Source organism: Manduca sexta, chromosome 4 (assembly GCF_014839805.1).
Source record: "Manduca sexta isolate Smith_Timp_Sample1 chromosome 4, JHU_Msex_v1.0, whole genome shotgun sequence".
Taxonomy (NCBI): domain Eukaryota; kingdom Metazoa; phylum Arthropoda; class Insecta; order Lepidoptera; family Sphingidae; genus Manduca; species Manduca sexta.
Genome location: NC_051118.1, coordinates 4915507 through 4933574, shown reverse-complemented (window position 1 = coordinate 4933574; position 18068 = coordinate 4915507). Strand labels below are relative to the sequence as shown.

At 32.8% G+C, this 18068-nt stretch overlaps 3 protein-coding genes across 4 annotated transcripts; 2 read left to right on the top strand and 1 right to left on the bottom strand.

Moving 5' to 3' along the window:
- The first annotated feature begins 239 nt into the window (after positions 1-239).
- LOC115443024 (sister chromatid cohesion protein DCC1) lies at positions 240-18057 on the top strand. Of its 2 annotated transcripts, none has more exons than XM_037442541.1 (5): positions 240-379; positions 15478-15668; positions 15869-16674; positions 17000-17163; positions 17556-18057. In XM_037442541.1, the coding sequence occupies exons 1-5, from the start codon at positions 369-371 to the stop codon at positions 17659-17661; spliced, it is 1278 nt and encodes a 425-aa protein (XP_037298438.1). In that variant the 5' UTR covers positions 240-368; the 3' UTR covers positions 17662-18057. The 2 variants fall into 2 exon arrangements, with proteins under 2 accessions (XP_037298438.1, XP_037298443.1); XM_037442546.1 differs by lacking the exon at positions 240-379 and adding an exon at positions 15358-15381.
- On the top strand, positions 451-7286 carry LOC115443023 (protein DENND6A). The gene has a single exon (XM_030168290.2). The coding sequence runs from the start codon at positions 656-658 to the stop codon at positions 2333-2335; it is 1680 nt and encodes a 559-aa protein (XP_030024150.2). The 5' UTR covers positions 451-655; the 3' UTR covers positions 2336-7286.
- LOC115443025 (mitochondrial import inner membrane translocase subunit Tim23) lies at positions 12537-15243 on the bottom strand. The gene is made up of 3 exons (XM_030168292.2): positions 14916-15243; positions 13571-13678; positions 12537-13328 (listed from the first exon to the last, which is right to left on the bottom strand). The coding sequence occupies exons 1-3, from the start codon at positions 15124-15126 to the stop codon at positions 13069-13071; spliced, it is 579 nt and encodes a 192-aa protein (XP_030024152.1). The 5' UTR covers positions 15127-15243; the 3' UTR covers positions 12537-13068.
- Positions 18058-18068: the final 11 nt, after the last annotated feature.

Sequence of the window (18068 nt, the reverse complement as noted above, 5' to 3'; positions counted from 1 at the left end):
ATTAAACCGACAGGTCTTTACTTTAGAGCTTAGGAGTCTACGATTTTAGAAAAAAAAAATACTTTTCGCAAGTGTTACCATTACTACATGGGTGGATGATCAGAAGGGATTTTTCAAAATTTAGCTTTTAATTAAGGTTTAATCTTAATAAAAAGAGACATAATCAGTATGTGTTAAGATAATTTTATGTAATGAAATGTCACACAATGTTAAATATTTACTACTAATACTGTAATATAAATAAATTCTGTGTAAAATGGAACGTTATTGTCGAGCCAGTGTATTGTGTTGATTCGTATTCCTTTTTAAATCTTTTTTTAAATAATCTAAGTTAAACAATTAATTAAAGACTATAATATTCAACAAAAATGGATTTCGGGTAAGTGCAGATCCAAAATGCGACGCTTTTATCGGTATAATTCATGTTAAAACTTATATTGAATTGAGCAAGTTTTATTTTGGCGCGCGCAGCCATGTTGTGCGAAACAGCTGTTGCGAGGACGTCTCGCGTGAGCTCTGATGTTTTTATCATTTATAAAGACAATAAAATGTGTTGGAGCGTGTTTTTTTGTTGTAAACAATGATAGCGTGTTCTGAATTAAAAAGCTATTATAAAAATGTGTCGATACTAGTGCGTTCTAAATAAATACCAAACATGGCTTGTGGGTTGCAAAATTGTGGAGAAGTTATCGAAGAAGATCGCGAGTTTCAAGCGGTTTGGAGCAGGTTTTCGGACTGGTTGCATTGTGTGTGTGTTGTTACTTTCGACCTAGAGCTGGGCCAGGCTATGGAGAGCGTCTACCCGCCTGGCGTGATGTTAACAGATCAAGAAAAATGCAATATATGTTATTTGGCGTTCCCTGATTCTAATTCGGGATGTATGGGTGACACACAGTTCCACGTCCGGCTTCGATCTCGCATGCCGCTGACGTCACGCCAGTTAGCTTACAACGAAGAAAGCGTGCCGACATTACGCGCTGATTCAACGCACTATTGGGGCTTCGTTTATTTCCGACAGGTCAAGGACGCTTCGCTGCCCCGAGGCTACTTCCAGAAGAGCATAATCTTGCTAACCAGGTTACCATTCATCAATTTGTTTTACAAAGTGATACAGTTACTTGCTCCTAAGCATTTTGAGGATGGAGAAAGTAGTTTGGAGGCTGCCTGCCATGATATTAACAGATGGCCTTTGTTAGACGCTGGCCAGAATGTGTTACTGCCCGTCCTTGGTACTGTGTTTCAATCGTACATTCCAAACCAGCAAACTGGCAAAATAACAAGGTCAGACATTGCCAAGCAAGTGCATTCACCTAACATACCTCATGTTTTGGTCTCTATACAGGATGTGAATGTGTTTGATGCTTTGTCCAGTGTTATATCTCATTTACATCTATTGTGGGAACTTGTATTGACAGCTGAGCCTATTGTAGTTATGGCCAGTTCACCCACAGAATGTTCTGCGCTGGTACAAGCCCTCACATACTTGATCCAACCATTGTCATACTCTGCGGAATACAGGCCATATTTCACAATACATGACAGTGAATTCAAAGAATTTACTAGAAAGCAGTATAACCCACCTTGTGTAATATTGGGTGTGACCAATCCATTCTTCACAAAAACATTGCAACATTGGCCTCACACCATTAAACTTGGTGATGCCACATCAATAAAAACGAAGTTAAGGAAAGTTGGGAATATAAAATTATTGGACACTGCTCCAGGGGTATACACCCAATATAAACCGTTCCTTGAAAAAGATAAGGCTATAATAAAGAAACTGCATAATGGTATACGAACAGACCGTCCATCAGAAGTGCAAACAGCAATGGTGAAGAGACATTTGCTTGAATTAACTCAGAGCTTCATGATTCCTTTGGAACGGTATATGGCTTCACTAATGCCGTTACAAAAGAACATATCCCCATTCAGAGCTCCTCCAGTACCAAACCCTTTCAACCCAGAAGATTTTTTTGCTACACTGCAACAGTCAGGCCCGCAATTAACGACAGGAATTAAAGGCGACTGGATAGGTCTGTACAGAAATTTCTTCAGAACACCCAACTTCAGTGCATGGTTCCATGAAAGACATAGCAGTTTGACAAACAAGTTACACGCATTACAGTTAGAAGCGTTAGCCGAAAGTGATTTGAAGAAGTGGTCAATTGGAAAGAAAGAGGTGGAAATTGTCGATATGGTGCTTAAATTACGGGAGGTTTTGAAAAGTAACCCTCCTGTCGCGGGAAATACAAGGACATTGTTAGCGCGGCGGTTAGATGATTTGAACTGTATATTGCCGGAAGACATGAAGTCGATACTGAATGCTGCATCGTGACATATGAATTGCTGCGCCTCAAAAAGAGGATGCAGCAGTGACTGCAGGATACAATTAGAGTTTATTCAATGTATTGAATGTATGTGAATTCGTTAAAGTAGCTTTAAGGGTTATTTGTATAGCACACTGTAAATTGAAGGAATTGGACACAAATAATGTGGTTGATTCAAAAACTAAAATATTTACGTTGTTATAAATAGTAACTTATTTCATTGGTCAACAGATTGGTAATTTTGACATGTACCTAATAGCTAATTAAGAATTTACAAATTAAACAATTACCTTGTTTGCATGTAAGTATAACGTCATACTTTCAAGTAATAACACATATTATATATGCGTAACAGCTTAGCGGGACCACATTATTTGTCAGAAACTAAACTTTATCCCTATAGCCCAGTGCATGCCTTTTGCAATATAAATAGCATCATTAGTACATGACAATGATTCTAAAAATAAAAAATATTTAAGCAGTGGTATGAAATTAATAAATGTGTACCAAATTATTATAGATCTAAGTTGATAATTAACCAGATTATATTTTGAAAATTTCTTTTTTCTGGCCTATGAATTTATAATCTGCACTGAATTGTTTGAATGGCTATCTTCTTTACTATTTACTTTTAACAGCAATTATAAAAGACTTGATGAAAAAATAGGTAAAGCAATGTTACTCACTTTTTAATGATGTTTATTTGTATTATTATGTTTGAACAAAGGCATTATTTTCCTCTTGATATGTGGTTTTGATGTCAATGTGAGTGAGTTGTATAAATAGTATTAAAGCCAGTGTAGACTAAATGATATTTTAATACAATTACTAAATTAAATCATGAAATGCCTTTAACCTCATCAAATGTTAATTTATTTTTGCCTCAATCTCTGCAGTAGAAATGGCCTTTGTAACATTATTACCAGTTGAATATATTTTATACCACAATACATAGCCCCAAATTCCGTCATAACAAAAAATATTTTTTAATAGTTTTGTTCGTTTAATTTATTTCATAATATGCTACAAAATAATTTAAAACTTCCTAATCTATTTCACTAATTTAACACATATAAAGTCTAGACTACATGATGTAAATATTTTTTCCTAAAGTTACTGTAAGCTAAGTGACGTGCGTTCTTGCGTCTTTTGGTTTTATCTCCGTACAAATGTCCGTAATCATTCAAGTGTTATCGCAAATACGTAATCGGTGCAATGAGCATTAAAGCAAGACGGGTAAACGTACGGCACGATGAGTTGGTTCAGTGCGTTGTCATATAAATATTCATGGCTAAGCAAAGGGCGGTAGGGTAACAATATTTTACTTAAAATTTGCAGTCTTGAATTGTTTTCTATAGACAATTTAGAACAGAGCAAAATTGGCAGTTATACAACATTTTACTGTGGACAAAGTTATCATTGGAGTAATTGACTTATATAAGAGAATGGGCGGTACGGATTGTGGTAAATGTAGACCGGTCACGCTTGATTCGATTCCCTTCGCATTATGTTATATCTTAGCTCATACATAGCCCTACATCTGTAGCGTTACACTGAATATATTGAGATTCAAAGATCCGTTTGTGATAACAATGCTATGTAAAATTATGTGCAGACATTTTTGAATCAATAATATTTACGTCATAGGTAATCCAATAAATGAAACAGGTGTATTATTTTTCTCGCACCACAAGCCAACTCGAATTTTGAGCTCAAATGTCAGCTTAAAAATGCAACAGATGAATAAATGTTAATTTGCCACATGGAAAAACCTTGAGACGCAAAACGCCTGAATAGGACGATAATAACTGTCAATTTGTATTCTTCCTATATTAATACGAAAATAAAATAGCTTTACAGCTTCTAGCCGTTGCATTGCTATCAATCTCCGTTATCAAACGTTTGGCAGAAGCTAACAAGATAATGATAACCATAACAAAGGTTTCGCGTTTGAACCGCGTTGACATTAAACGTTAATATTGTGTTGATAAAAACAGATTGGAAGAATGCTTTAATATACACATATTTCGGACTAGTTTTTGCTTGCAACTCCGCCCATTGTCTTTACCAAGACATAAAGTACTATGTAAATTGTTGAAAAGTAAAAATTATGAAGTGTTATTCATAGCACGGATAAATAAAGACAATGTTATTTTTATAACGTATTTAGGGTTCGTTAAAGGCAAAGGGCCATAAGCTTACGAAAACCTTAATTTTTAAATCACAGAGCAGACATAATAAAATTATATATTTGTTTAAAATTAGCATCAGGTACGTAGCTACCACTGATACAGGGTCCCCGAGCTTTGGGGCCCCTGTAGGCCCATATCTACATTAAACTAAGCAAATGCCCAAAGGTTCGCACTGCCCTGCCGAGCCCCCACCAAATTTAGATAAAGGGCCTTTCTATGGCAAATTACGCTTCTGAATAGCTTAGTTAAACAATTACCTTGTTTACCCGTTTGCTTTGTAGACCGCAATATTGAGAGCAGTAATTGTATTTGTTACTGTTTTCGCTATTACATTAGAAATCTTAGAAAGTTTGGTGTGTCGGGCTAATACTGAAATTGAGTTATTAAATTTAACTACCATGGAAAAAATGGACTGCCCCATGGGCGTCGTTGTGATATGTTATTCTCAGATCTGGAATATCAGCTATGTTGGATTTTTCTGCTCAGTATCAGACCGGAGTCTGGAATTTGTGCTTGTTGTGGCAATAAATTCGCTTCCTATTACAAGGGACGGAATATGTACATGGCGAAAAGTGGGCGCACTAGTTGTGCCTTTGCCTGCCCCTTCAGGGATAAATGGTGAAGGGGTAAAAATATTGTGTAGCCTCACAAGATAAAAGTAATTAATATTTAAGACAGAAAACTTGGATTTGAATTCAGTGTATCTTAATATACATGTTCTTGAACAAGTGAACGTTTTATATCGACATAGTCTGGATCAGAATGTGTTTAAATCTAGTTTAGCTCGTATAACAACATAATCGGAGTGGCAGCAGTATTAAATGGATTTAATTCTTTGCATTACTTCGTTGAAGTTTTCCACTGAGTCATATTCTAATTCACATGTAATAAAATCTCCGTATGTAATAACTTTCTTTTTTTAACAAACAATTGCCAATAATGTAATCGCTGCTTTTTTTTTCATCAACACAATATATCGTACTTCGTTTGTTACAATATTATTATGTTTTTATTGTTCTCCGTGTTTAGTATAAGTACTTCGTTAGACATTATAAATATAGGGTATTGTATTTCTTATGTTGAATGGTAGACATAGAAATGGAAATATTTCGCGGATTTTATTGCGTATTTCATTATAATTTTCTCTCCACGTTTCGAAGACTGTAATTCCTTTAGTCCCTCCCGTGACCATTAAGGCTGGAGTCTTCGAAACGGCGGGAGAAATTGATATTATAAAAAACTGTTATAAAATCAGGAAAAAGTTTCATTTCGATATATATGTTCAAATAACAATGCGAAAACGATAGTTGTAACCCTGAACTCGTTACGGCACATGCATGCACTTAAATTAAAGTGATTTTGGTAAAATTGTTATATACATTCGAATCCTTTGCATTAAACACTATTTGTTCCAACACAGTCCCAGAAAATCCCAACAGATGTACAGTCTACAGAAAAATGTTTCATGCGAACTAAAGCACATGCATTCAAAATGTTAAAATACGTTAATTATAGTAAATAAATACCCAATTAGAGAAATGTAGTAAGTTATAAAAAATGTTTACGTCTGTAATTTAGGTATTGTTAGAATGTTTATTTTTAAAACTCGTTTTGTTTAAATAAAACAATGTTGTTTACACAATAGTGAACAATTGCATAGCTAAGATGCTAACTGATAATGTACAACACTAGGGCCATATGAACGAGCGACTGCGTAAAACTAGTAGTGTAAGCAAAATGACTATTTTTGTTTTAGTGTACCTATATGATATTATAGTTGTGGATTGTTCTGTATATATAACGTTAAGCTTGCGATGCCATTCATAAAAATAAAGATCTTATCTACGTTTATTTTATAGCATAAATTAACCTAATGTTTGTTCTTACTGCGGGGCCCTTTTCAACAAACGACTCAATCCCCTAACTGCGGATCGATGGTAATAACCAATCATGAACCGCCATTTTCAATAATCGATTTTTTCGATCCATCTCAGAAATGCACCAATCATAACAAAGATTATTTGACTAGCCTACAAATTTGATTAGTTTATTCTCGGAATCGGATTGAAGATTGAGACCGGGATCGTTTATTGCAAACGACTGTAAGTAATTTGTAAGAATTTTAAATAAACTGTTCTGATTTGGCCATTTTAATTGTTGATCCAATAGTAGGGGTTAAAATGTTTTATTGCGAACGACTAGACGAGTTACAAATATAAGTTTGTTTTTGTTTTTTATAACAGGTTATTCTTTAATTCAATTATTTCACGTAAAGGTTACTTACCTTTATTTTGAAAATGTTATTGTTTAATTGGATTATTTGCTTACTTAGTATAAAGCAGTGGCTTAGTGCGGGAATAATCGAATTACAAGAAATAGCTTGAAGTTGAAACCCCCTAATTCGGCAGTTTCAGTAAATTTATAGAACATAACGAGTCACATTAGTCTCTAGAGGTTAAGACCTTTGTATGTTGTCTGTAGTACTCACCCCAAGATAATTTATTGCCAGATTGTTATTGGCATATGATGCAATATAGGTATAAATAAAATTTCTTTTTGGTATCTGCACTTTTAGTACGAAGGTGATAGTATGGGTTTTATGACTTGCCTACTAGGCCTTTGAACCTATCAGCTTGTTTTGAGTTATAGTAGAATTGTTGAAATAAAATTACTCATTCCCAATAAGTAATGTTTTTATGAATGGCATTTTAATGTGTTAAATATATAACCAGCATAAGATGTCCAGTTAGTAAATATATTTTCGGAATATTTTTGTTTATTCTGGTGCATATATGTTTTTATTGCATAGAATCTCAAGATCTTGCAAGGAGCTGGAACATTGATTATTGATTCCTTATTGTCTTTTTTATGCATAATTAAATGAGTACTTGTAGTAACCCTACACATACCGATTTCTATAAACGATATGAATAACCGTTGGATTCATAGTGAAAATAGACCAATCATAATAGCAAGTTTGCTTGACGTTACAGATGAATTGTTTTCATTGGTTTACCTTACCATTAATGGGCAGTTAGCTGTTCTGATGGTTTATAGGAATCGATTATAAGATACAATTATTCTTATGGTGGGTATCAGAAATCAAAATACCCGATTACTTCCCGATATTATTATGATGTGGACAATAAACCGCGATATTTCGTTTCGCAGTAGATTTATTATCAGTCCAATGCGACAGGAGGCTGATTAACAAAATATATTTTATTGTTGAGAAACTATGATCAAAGCTCCAGCTCATAATTCGCATATATTCACAATACTCCATCCATTTATATATTTTAATATGTAATTAATTTTACAGCTACCATACTATGTACAATCGGACAAGTTGGTGCTAGTACACTTCCAAACACATTTTGCTTGACCGGTCTAATGTCCCGAGATATTTAGACACGCCCCTGTCTCATATTTCACCAATTACGACAGTTTTGGAGATGTGCGAAAGGAACAGCAGATAACTATTATTGTTTACTTTAGTTGTATTTTACTGATTGACGACGCGCACGCAACTATTGAGTACCAGTAGTATTTTGCTCACAATTATTTTTCGTTTACGGACACCGATATCTTGCCACTACGTAGACTTATGTTCGTTTACTGGACTCTTAATTACTTAGTCGCCGACCCGTCATGTGACTACTGCACCATGGATTATATATTCCGGGAATTAAATATTACAGTAAGTAAATCAGTCATACTATACTATATAATATTTTAATATTAATTTTAACTAGTGGATGTTAATATGCGTGGGAAAATATCGTCAGGGCAGAGAACTAATAATTAAAATTTTGCAGTTTTGAGAAAATCGCGGTTTATGGCTTTTTTAATTATTGGTCATCATAATTAATTATATTTAAAGCCAACATAGACCACCTTTTAAGCTCTTTTAAATATAATTATAATATTATTGAGTTTTGATGAATACTTATTCCTTTAATTGTGTAAAACAGACTTCAATATGCTACTTATTATATTTTATATTAATCCTTAAGTTATCCTATCTATCGTAGGGTCAAATATCATTAGTCATTGTGTGTTTTTTGCCAAAAATTAACATAGTGCTATTGATCATACTTGTAGTAATCTATGTAGTATATTATTTAAGTTGCTTTACGAATATTCAAATGTCAAAATATTGAAAAGAAATATAATTGGAAAACTTAAAAGTACTCAATGCAAAAATAAACTACTTCGACGGGTATACTCACTATACTTATAGGTGTTACCTATCTTTTCTTGATCTCAGTTAAAAATTCAGAGTTTTCGATATTGAAACAGCAGTAGCATTAAGCGTAACTTTTACCGTCAACTTTTAATAGTAAACTCTAATTTAATGTTGGGAATATATTAAGTCAGGCCGGTAAGCCTTTTAGTCCAGTCAATAAGCTCAAAAAGGTGTCAATTTATGTATTATAAAGATCCAAAAATATGAGTGATAGCTCATTCGATTTGGATAACATGACGTCTAGAAAAATAATCTTTAGTGTTCATTGGCACTTAAAAATACAATTGTTATTAAGAGGATAAAGAGGTTCTTCGATAACTTAAAAATAAGAAATAAGGAGGGAATTTCCCAAATCCTCCTTATTTAAGAAATAAGGAGGAAATTTCCAATTTAAAGAAGAAGACGCCCGAAATTCTATCTCCTTTATTAATAATTTTATTTAATGCCAAAAATATAGACGAGTATAAATAATTTATGGATAGGCGATAATTTGTTTTATTACAGTAATATTGCATAGCCAACATTTTTATTGCTGCACATGTGCAGTTTAAAAGTGTAAAGATTTCACATAAAAGGGTCTTTGTTAGAGGACGACATTTTTATGTTTTTGTTAACCCTGGTTTCCCATGTCGACGCCTTTATCGGAAAGCGGCGTCCATTGTTTATTGAATTTAGACGAGTTTAAAGATTTTAAGTAGTGGTAATATGATTTCTTACTAGAGTAATTAACTATGTCGGCGCGTTTGTAAGATCCGCTTATAGACGTTTAAGTCCCACCCAGTTTAACCCAGAGGTTTCTGTTATTATTGTTTCTTTTACAACTACATAATATGTAGCACTGAATTAAAGTAGAATTACAATCCGATTTAATGCAAATTTGGGATTTTTATCTCAATAAAATGTGTGCAATTATGGAAAACAAAGCTGATTTTTTACTTAATTTGGATTATTTCGTACTTGACCCACGTATTTTGTGTCGGCCGCACTGGCGTTCTGCTCCCATATAAATTTTATTATTTTGGCACTGTAGTCATTACGTTAAAATATTATTAGAATAATAGATTTTAGTAATTAATATATAATTTAATTGTATTACAGAGAACCACTGTCCCTCGATGTATACACTAGGATGCGGATGAGAGCTTCATCGCCAACCGATCTAGAGCGCACACTCTACTCAACCTGCCTGCTGAGCGTATCAAACTTGTAATGAATACAATTAAATCATATCACTGAAGTAACAAAAAATGTGTTTTATTTACATAGACTTTCTACGAAATTTCATTTTACATGTGTATCTCATTATTTATTGGTGTTGCAAATATATTATCTACTATATTCGATTTTAACTTTTGATAATTATATATCGTAGCGATATGTGCGTGAGCCTCATCGACTGTTTCACAAAACGAGCCTATTGAAATAAATCATTTTATTTGAAAGATTTGATTGTGAGATTTAAAAAATTATTTACTTTAAATATTACACTTAAAATGAACTCTGCAAATATAAACGTTATTACATTTGGAAGGCATCCCGAAAAAGTTAAGTAATCAAAAATCTTGTTTAGTTATCTCTGAAAATAATTACTTACTGCAAATATTTTTTTTCAAATTTTCTTATTTTTAAAATTTTTCCCTTTATATCCGTAAATGATAATAATAACACTTACTTATGTAAAAAACAGGTAGTTATATCTTTTGACGAATCTTGAAATTATTTGTATGAATTACTCAGCCATGACTTTTCTTTCTTATTTTTCTTATCAATGAAGGGTCTAAAATTATTATTTAATGACTCCAAGTTACTAATTTTTGGCACATTATTATTCAATAAGTTTGAGGTTGGTTGGAATTTATTCGAAACATAAAACCAGCGCCCATACAAAAACGGACATGTCCTTTAAAAGTAAATAAAATGTTCAAAAAGCATAAAAACAATTGAGAAAAAATATAATAATTTCTAATAATGAAACGAATAACAATAATTTATGATTATGTGAATGATTTAACGAATTAAATAAACTGTTTAAGTAATTTATATAATTCAAAATTCAATCATAATATGCAGCTATTAAATCGGTAAAAAATCAATAACTGTAAGTTGATTATAGACTTTGGGTTTTAACTCAGCGAAAACTAAATAATTGGCTAAAGAAAGTAACTAAAATTTACAAACTGGACATGTGCAGCAATAAAATGTTAGCCTTGCAAATACTACTGTAATAAGAATTCAAATCTACGCCTACACTTATAATCTTTAAATGCCTCTAAATTCAATAGCATAACAATCGACTCAGTTTAACGATAAATGCGTCCACGTAAGACCGGTGTCAATACAAACATTGATAAAAATGCGCTCTTTAACAAACCATTTTTATGTGATATATTTATTCTTTTCAAACAACATCTGCAGCAATAAAAATGTTGGCCTTTCAATATTACTCTAATAAAAGCATATTACCACCTACACATAAAATCTTTAAACTCGCCTCAAATTCAATAAATAATAATCGCTGCATATCGATAAATAGTCCAATTAACTACTTCAAAAGGTGTTAAATAGTTCAAATTAGGATGAAAAAAGGTATTTCGTTATTAACTCAAAAACTATTCATATTTAAGATAAAAAAGATCATTAAGAGGAAATAAAAAAACAATATCTCCAAGAAGCTAATAATTTTAGGTCAATTATTTTAACTTTAATGTTAATACATAATATTTGTAAATACAGAGATTGGAATAAAATGTTATCGTCTAAGTTTTTGAAATAAAATAAAATAACAATTCAAATAATGAAATCTATTAACTATGATTTATTATTATAATATGAATTATTGAACGAATTGAATAAACTGAACAGTTTAAATTTTTACGATTCAAAATTCAATCATAATATTATGCAGCCATTGAATTTATTTAATAAATTAATTATAGACTATGGGTTTAAAGAGACCGAAAACTAAAAAACGGCTTAAAAAGTAGCTAATCATAATTTACTAACAAAATATAGTTGTGACAAATATGGCGGAAATTGCTTTAAAATGATTATTTTTTAATACAACATAATGTTTGGTTTGTTAAAAGTTAAAAGAAGGTAATCAGGCATATAATATGATATAAAATAATTAACATAATGTCGTTTCTTATTTATTAAAAAATAATGCCAAAAAATTTAACAATATAAACACTGTAAATCGCGATTGTCTCCAAACTATAAAACTTTTGTTATTACGTTCCTTACGCCGACGATATGCATCTTACAAGTATAGGAATTATCGTCATAGCATAGACGTGCGCGCATCAATTTTAATTTCGTTTTCTATTATACACTCAGCAGCGGTTCGGTAGTGTTACGTAACGTCATTGCAGGTAGCCAACAGACTTACGACTGATATCGATCTATGCAATCGATCCCAAACCCCGCCTCCCAAACGTAGTAAAACAAATTTGCCAAGTTATTTTGACCCTTAGGGTGGTCGACCGCCAACTTTGCTGATTGTACCTATGACGGTTGTATAGATAAGTATGAATTAAAGCATTTAGATAGTGCCGTTATCGTTTCGATTTGTTTGCTTGCTCAGATACCTGATTATTTTGTTTTAACCGTCTAAAAATCGGATGATATTGGAAATTCGTATTAAATTTGATATATCCATGTTTTTATTTTTTCTGTGATTTTGGATGTTCGTCCCGAAAATTTGCGGAAAATTTCAATTTATTAATATTGTTCGTGCCAAAATTGGATAAAAATTAAAAAAAAAAAAAATTCTGTACGAGCTGTTTACAATCCGGAATTGTTTGCTCAATAATTTATTTTTTTAATCAACAGCGAAATTGTTTACATGACTTATTTTATGAATGGGCGACGCGTGCACGCGCCTGCGCAAGAGAAATCACTTTCTCGTATTGCGTAAATGTTAAGGTTCTCGTAACGCGTCGCCAATTCATTACTCGAAAACTATCATGGCGATATTTGTTCTCAAAATTGTTAACATCATTAATATTTTGTCATTAATTCGCCAGGACAGTTTTCGGCCATTTTGTATATACAGAACATTGTACAAACAACGCACTGTAACGAATAAACAATTTTAATTTTGCAAACATTTATTTATTAACGCTTATCACGGTTCTCCTGTCTCGACACGGGAGGGATACTGTCGTGCAACAGGTCGCCCACGATCCCTAAGGGACAGGACATGGCCCATAAGTCCAGTCCGCTTGAGATCCCTGGGCTGATAACATAAAAACTAACATAACAGTCTATATACATAACTCCTGTAGGCGGTGTAATCAGATCACAATCTGTTGTATCGTGCTTTGCTCCATATGTTATCATTGTCTGTGACTAATGTGTACACTCCGGCGAGGGTGAGCCCGACTACAGCGCCGAGGCCCATGGAGCGAAGGCCGGAGGTACTTTTGTAGATGACGCCTGTGGTTGTGGCTGCTATGAAGGTGTTGGCCGTGTCTTCTTTATCGCGTAACCAAGTGACGCCGAGCGCTATGCATGAGTAGAATGATGCGATGATGCCTAGAGTGCAGCCAGTTGTCGTGCCTGAAGAAATAATGAATATTTAAGTAGATTAATTGAAATATTACTATATAGATATTAATATGTACACAACACATATCCCTTTTCTAGGGTAGGCAGGTGAAACACCCCAATTGTTTGCCAACTATGTTAGATATATTTTCCAATTATATTCTGGGATTCGAAACTATGACCTCAACATATCCTCCTTAACACAAAAAATATAGTCTTATCTAATTCCCATCATATAAATATGTTGTATTTACCTTGTTTCATAACATAGTTGACAATCTGAGTCCTTCTCACTTTGCCTATTTGTCCTGCGAGTGTTGTTGCTCTCAATCCTTTGTAAAATCCTGTCATTCCACCAAGACCTGGAATAGATGAAAATATTTTTTTTATAGATGGATATATAGCAAAAGTAATGTGCATAAAGAATTACTTGCCTTAGAGACATAAATTATCAAAATCAGGCAAATAAAACTAGAGTGGTCTAGGTATTGTTTTTAAATTATTTTATTGAATAAACTGAATCTGTATAAATATAACAGTAAGATTAGTGGTGGAATATTAAAATAAGTACAGCAAATTGATAAGAAATATAGTCCACAGATTTTTACAACTCTAATTCAATATAATGTATAATTTAATCTCTAACCTTCATTGCTTTACTTAGTATAAATATGTAAAGACACTTGTCAATATTGGGTTATTGGAACGATGGTAGAGTGGAATATACAAATGGTTTAGTATTCATATATATGGGATATATTTATACATACATATTTTTACTTTATATATTTCTATAGACAATTGCACTGCATTAAAGAAAATGCTAAATACCTTTAGGAATGCTTCAACAGTCATACTTGCTTTCTTATCCACAATAATAGATGGATTTAAAATAATTAGCTAAATATAAATTGGGGAATTGGCATCAAGCCCACATGTTGAATATCTTTACTCTTCCTTTTATGTACTATGTTGGAAGATTCTAGTTTCTGTTAAAGTTTAATATGTATATACCATTAAGCTTAAAATGTAAATTTTTTTTTTTTACTTCTATTGATTTACATTAGGTTTTTAAAAATTGATCTGCATTTTTTAAATTAATATAATACTTTTACTTCGAGCATACAATGTTTTGCTCTTCATTATCATTATAAAAGTTGCAGATACTAAAAAAATAATAATGGTAATATTATTATCAAAATACATTATATAGTTACAGCAAAAATTAAAATATATCTTTAATCCATATGTTATAAGTTTCCAATAAGAAAATTGAAGATATTTCTACATTAGAACATTAATTTTTATTACATGCATAACATTAAGGTCCAACAACATTTTTTAATTACGGTTCCTATTAAAATGAGCTTGTACAACATATTTTTTAAAGCTACTTCCAGTACCTATTATTTATGACTGAAATGGCCTTGACATTTATAAAATTCACATTCATTTTAAAATATACCCGAATACTGGCTATGTATCTACAACTACCGTCTAATGCGTAGTATATTATTTCCATCAATATTTGCAAGGTGCTTAGGGCTCAGTTATGTAAAACATTTTAAGGTTATAATTTCATCATGAGAAAAAAATTACCTGAACCAGTCATGAATGACATTCCGATGATGGGTAAAGCGACGTTCGACCTTCGTGCAGTGGATGCCATGTGGCTGTCGTCAGGGTAAAGAAATTCCGGTTGCATTTTCGGTATATAATTCGGGTCGAAATTGAGGTACGGGGATAGGTTCCCGCTGGGTTGGCTCCTTTTCTCTTCATTTTTTTGCAAGATATCACCGAATAGAGACATTTTGAATAACAACAACTAAATTAACTAATCTAAAACTAAATAACGTGATATCAAAATCACGCAGCGAATTTCTGTAAATCGAAGTTCAATCGGACGTCAGTGTCATATTTGCGCATTGACAATGTAGACGCGGGTTGCCATGGTGATTTGTTTATGGTTCGGATTTAATATTTTTGTTCGGAAAAGTTTAATATACATATATTTTTATACTGATTATTTTTAAATATTTTTGCTCTAATTATACTGCTACAATGTGTAATATTTCTTTGTTATTTTTATTTTACTATTGTTGAGTAAAATATGCAATTATTTCCTATACTTTACTATAATTATCTCGAATTTACGTTGCAGGGAAACAAGAACGCCGGAGGAGGTGCGGAAAATAATTAAAATCGCTAAACTCCACGAATCGGAACTAACAGAAATCACTCAAGTATTGAGGTTTCCTGGGGCTCATAAACAAAACGACAATCTCAGACTTATGTTATTAGATGATAATCTTTTGAAAGAAATCGAAGCTGGGAATGAACTGGTGTTCAAAGGTACGAAACATTTTCGTTTTAAATGATGTATCCGATGATTTTGAAAGATTACATCAGGGCCGGATCAAGAAAATTGGCTAGGGGATTTATTTAAGTGGATCGATTAGATTCTGTATTATGATTCCAATTTTAATAATCGTGCATATAATTTTTTTTAGCATTTATTTACTAAACTATAATTATAATTGTTATATTTATAGGTGATCCAGAGGAAAACGTAGTATTATGCACAAGCAATAAAACTTACGATGTCAAGGAAGCTGAAACATCGAACAGCATTCTCCTTGTACCGGATTTGCTTTTCGCTGCCTCCACTGGTCTAGACGAGACGATACAAAACAATTCAATGGACGATTCAGATTCATCCTTTGACAAATCGAATACCAGTCTTAATAAATCTACAGAATCGGATGAAGGGAAAGATCCAAGGAGGATAGAACATAAGGATATAATTAAAACTTTTTTTACGTATTACGAACTGAAGCCGTGTAAGCCCAGGTTGTCTAAATTACAGAAGTTACTTGAGCCTACTTTGTACCAAGGCCAGGAGTTGGAGTATGCCATTGATAAATCCAAATTGATGAATTACGATTCACTGTGTGACCAAATCCAAGCATCTAAACACGAGTTAGAACAACAACTAGAGAGGATCCAAGCGATAAAAATCGATGGTTACTATCGATTGCTCGATTTCGATTATGAATTTCGTGTTTTATCGTACATGTTAGATCTGATTGAGGAGAATTCATGGGCGTTGGATAGAATATCAAAAGAAATAACATTAGACAGTCTGAAAGATTTGGTTCCGATGTCGATTTTGGAGGCAATGTTTCGTTTTTATACCTTGGAATCCGTTGAAGAGGATGGCGTCCAGTTTTATAAGTATAAAGAGGATAAAATATGCAAGTTCTTGGCGAGGGTGCTTCTGAAGAGTTCAGGGAAATTTAATTTGGCCGAGTTTTTACAGGCCTGGAGGGATTCTGTACCTGACGGGATGACTACAGATGTAAGTACCTTCATCATTGTAATAGAATACCTACATACTAAGAATATAAAGATTCATTAAAAACTGATAACCATTCATTCGTCTTGATTTTTTATAGTTTGCGTGGCGTACAGAACTTTTACAAGAAATTTCGTCAAAATATTTCTTATTTTCAGAATATTTTAAACTGTAAAGTTTTATTAATATTACCGTCATCTTGATTCGATGCCCAACTACACTACCCACAAAACCAAACACTAAAACACGGATTCCCTAAGAATATGAAGTGATCTAACTCCGCTTTTTTTCTACCATATGAATAAAAGAAATATATTTTCCATTTCAGGAATCCCAGTTAGCTGGTATAGCGCTTATAGATAAGACTAGCACGCCCCAAGTGGTGTGGGGGTTTTCAGACACCGACCTACCTGAAAATATCAACGAGAGGTTCAAACTTCTGTTCCAGACCAAAACTAAATGGACAGTCGATCAAATATCTCCTTATATAGAGTAAGATGTTTTTATTTTTGTTCGATAATGCATATTAATTCAGTGTCTCTAGCAGGAATATACGTTTTATAGAATGGTGATAGCTTTTGCCCGGGATAATATTTGCTTGGGATAAAAGTAGCCCTTAGCACTCAGAAGAAATGTTGCTTCCGATTAGTGTATGTAGTGGTCATCTAGGTGTACTAGAATATTATGTAAATAGTTCCAATAATTCATCACTATATGTAATAAATTTATAGGTGTACAATTAGGGGGTTAGATGTCTCCCCTTGGTCGCCTGAGTACGTCCATGATTATTTTTCGATTCGATTCTAAAATGGCGACTAAGTAAGGCATAGACGCTAGACTAGTAAAATATATAAATATCAATCTGAATGTAATTTTTCTTCCAGATGTTACGCAACTGTAAAATTGAACGTAAACGCGTTGCTAACCAAATACGCGCGAGCGTCGACACAAGATGGCGTTAGGGTGTTCTCAGCCAAGCATATGAACTAATAATGTAGAGAAAAATAGAAGTAGGACACTTCTCAGTATCATCCACAATTACTAGGGGGGAAGGGATTATAAAATACTGAAGCCTTGCTTAAATCTTGGTAATTGTCTCCTGCGTATAGGAGTTAGTAGGATTTAACTCGCCAAAAGTAATTTTGGTTATACGCCATTTTTATCAATGGCATAATTTGAGTTTTGTTAATATTGTTATAAGGGCCATCACATTCTTGTTATTTTTATTGGCCATTATTGAGATTAAACTTAAGACGATCGTTTAATGTATAATCTGTGCTGTTTATCTAAGAAATCTTTAAAATAAGTTTGTATTTCTATGTTCAACACATTGTATGTATTTTTAAAGGAAACATGTTTATGACCGAATAAAAAAGTTGTAATATACTTTACGATTT

What these genes read in the sequence shown, in the direction of transcription:
- LOC115443024 (XM_037442541.1), top strand. An exon ending in CTGACGGGATGACTACAGAT is followed by an intron (nt 16,675 to 16,999) that starts GTAAGTACCTTC and finishes TTTCCATTTCAG; the next exon opens with GAATCCCAGTTAGCTGGTAT. An exon ending in CAAATATCTCCTTATATAGA is followed by an intron (nt 17,164 to 17,555) that starts GTAAGATGTTTT and finishes TTTTTCTTCCAG; the next exon opens with ATGTTACGCAACTGTAAAAT.
- LOC115443023 (XM_030168290.2), top strand. Translation starts at nt 656, where the DNA reads ATGGCTTGTGGGTTGCAAAATTGTGGAGAAGTTATCGAAGAAGATCGC.
- LOC115443025 (XM_030168292.2), bottom strand. Translation starts at nt 15,126, where the DNA reads ATGTCTCTATTCGGTGATATCTTGCAAAAAAATGAAGAGAAAAGGAGC. An exon ending in GTCATTCATGACTGGTTCAG is followed by an intron (nt 13,679 to 14,915) that starts GTAATTTTTTTC and finishes CATCTATTCCAG; the next exon opens with GTCTTGGTGGAATGACAGGA. An exon ending in CAACTATGTTATGAAACAAG is followed by an intron (nt 13,329 to 13,570) that starts GTAAATACAACA and finishes TTATTTCTTCAG; the next exon opens with GCACGACAACTGGCTGCACT.